Source organism: Pteropus vampyrus, unplaced genomic scaffold (assembly GCF_000151845.1).
Source record: "Pteropus vampyrus isolate Shadow unplaced genomic scaffold, Pvam_2.0 Scaffold90, whole genome shotgun sequence".
NCBI classification, from domain to species: domain Eukaryota; kingdom Metazoa; phylum Chordata; class Mammalia; order Chiroptera; family Pteropodidae; genus Pteropus; species Pteropus vampyrus.
This window is the reverse complement of record NW_011888871.1, coordinates 2,176,524-2,178,033: the sequence shown is the minus strand read 5'-3', so window position 1 is coordinate 2,178,033 and position 1,510 is coordinate 2,176,524. Positions and strand designations below refer to the sequence as shown.

Below are 1,510 nucleotides of genomic sequence, written 5' to 3'. Positions count from 1 at the left end.
GCAGTGAGGACATTTTTCAGGCAGGAGCATCCCTTCGGGAGGTGCTGGGGAGAATCAGGGATTCCTCCCCCACGGGCTCCCCTTAGAGCATCTGAATCCCCTCGGCCTTGACTTGGGGACTTCGTGTCACACTAACCTCGGTCGAGCCCCTCTCTTGATTGTGCACAGCAAGGCGTCGTCCAGGAGGACAGAGGCCCACGTACGGGAGGAAAACTTTTGGCAGCGATCTCCAAAAGCAAAACGAGACGTGGGCGTCTTATCGGAAATACCAGCATGAGTGTCTAACCAGACGTGTGATGAGTGCGGATAAATTGTGCGGTCTCTGTCATTGATTACTAATCGCAAGGTTTAAAGATGTCACTAGTCTAGTAGGTGCTGTTTCTTATTTGTAGAGTTTCTTTCTCAGGGCTTAAGAATACAGCTGACATTTGGGACGAGTCACAGGGTAGCAGCTTTCACAGACGCAGGACCTTGACCGATGGTCGTCAGTTGAGTCTGAAACGTGCCAGGCTTGACCGGAGACACTTAGCAGGAAAAAAAAATCGCTTTTAAATTTCAAAAAAAATTCAAATTTCATTTCGAATCTGTTGCTTTTGAAGAGAGATCTCGGTGCGCAGTTGGAAAAGAGGCTTTCGAAGATTGTCGTGGGTTCTTGCTTGGCAGTTAAGGTTTTCGGTCAAAGCCCCTTCTTTCCCACGGACTGTGGCAAGGGCTCCAGCTGGCTTCTCCCTCTGGCCGGGGAGGCTGGGCGAGGGCTGCCCTTGGGGATCCCATGGAGACTTGGTGCCCCCTTGTTTCAGGACCTGTGCAGCGATGGCGACATGCCCCCCACGGCGGCTGCGGTGCCAAGCGGGGCCCACCTGCTGGGCTTCTCCGATGAGATCCTCCTGCACATCCTCAGCCACATCCCCAGCACGGACTTGGTTCTGCACGTCCGACGCACCTGCCGGAAGCTCGCGGAGCTGTGCCTGGACAAGAGCCTCACCCACACCGTGCTGCTGCAGGACTACGAGGTGAGGCGCGGGGCGCTGGGCTGGCGCCATGTGTGGGCGGGAGATGGGGGACAGCCGGATACCCGGCTGCGCACAGGGGCATCGCACAGCCGATGACAGCGGAGGCGGGCGCCCAGAGCCCCGACTGGGACATCCTCCAAGCTGCATCATGGGACAAAAGCTGGGGGCCAAAAAGTGCAGGAAGCGTGCCACCTGGGGGAGGGCGCAGGTATTGGGGACATTGTTCTGGGAGGGCCTGGGCTCAGAGGGAGACCGCTGTCAGGTAGATCCCCAAGAGCGGGATTGCTGTCCCATGGTAGGTGCGGGAACAGTCCTGTAACGTTAAATCGGCGCTCTGGTGGCGCAGAGGGAGGCGCCATCAACGCCCACAGCCGCGCATGCGGCTTCCAGTTGCTCTACATCCTCGTGGGCCTTGGTGATGTCAGTCTTTGAAGTTTCAGCCGTTCCCACGGATGGGACGTGGTGTCTCATTGCGTCTCCCTGAGGAAGGTTGCCGT

At 57.5% G+C, this 1,510-nt stretch overlaps 1 protein-coding gene across 1 annotated transcript in view; it reads left to right on the top strand.

Moving 5' to 3' along the window:
• FBXL18 (F-box and leucine rich repeat protein 18) overlaps positions 1-1,510 on the top strand; it is a 41,934-nt gene that overhangs the window by 6,553 nt on the left and 33,871 nt on the right. The window contains exon 5 of the mRNA XM_023532764.1: positions 801-1,013. Coding sequence (XP_023388532.1) covers positions 801-1,013 — 213 coding nt within the window. The remainder of the gene's footprint in view (positions 1-800; positions 1,014-1,510) is intronic.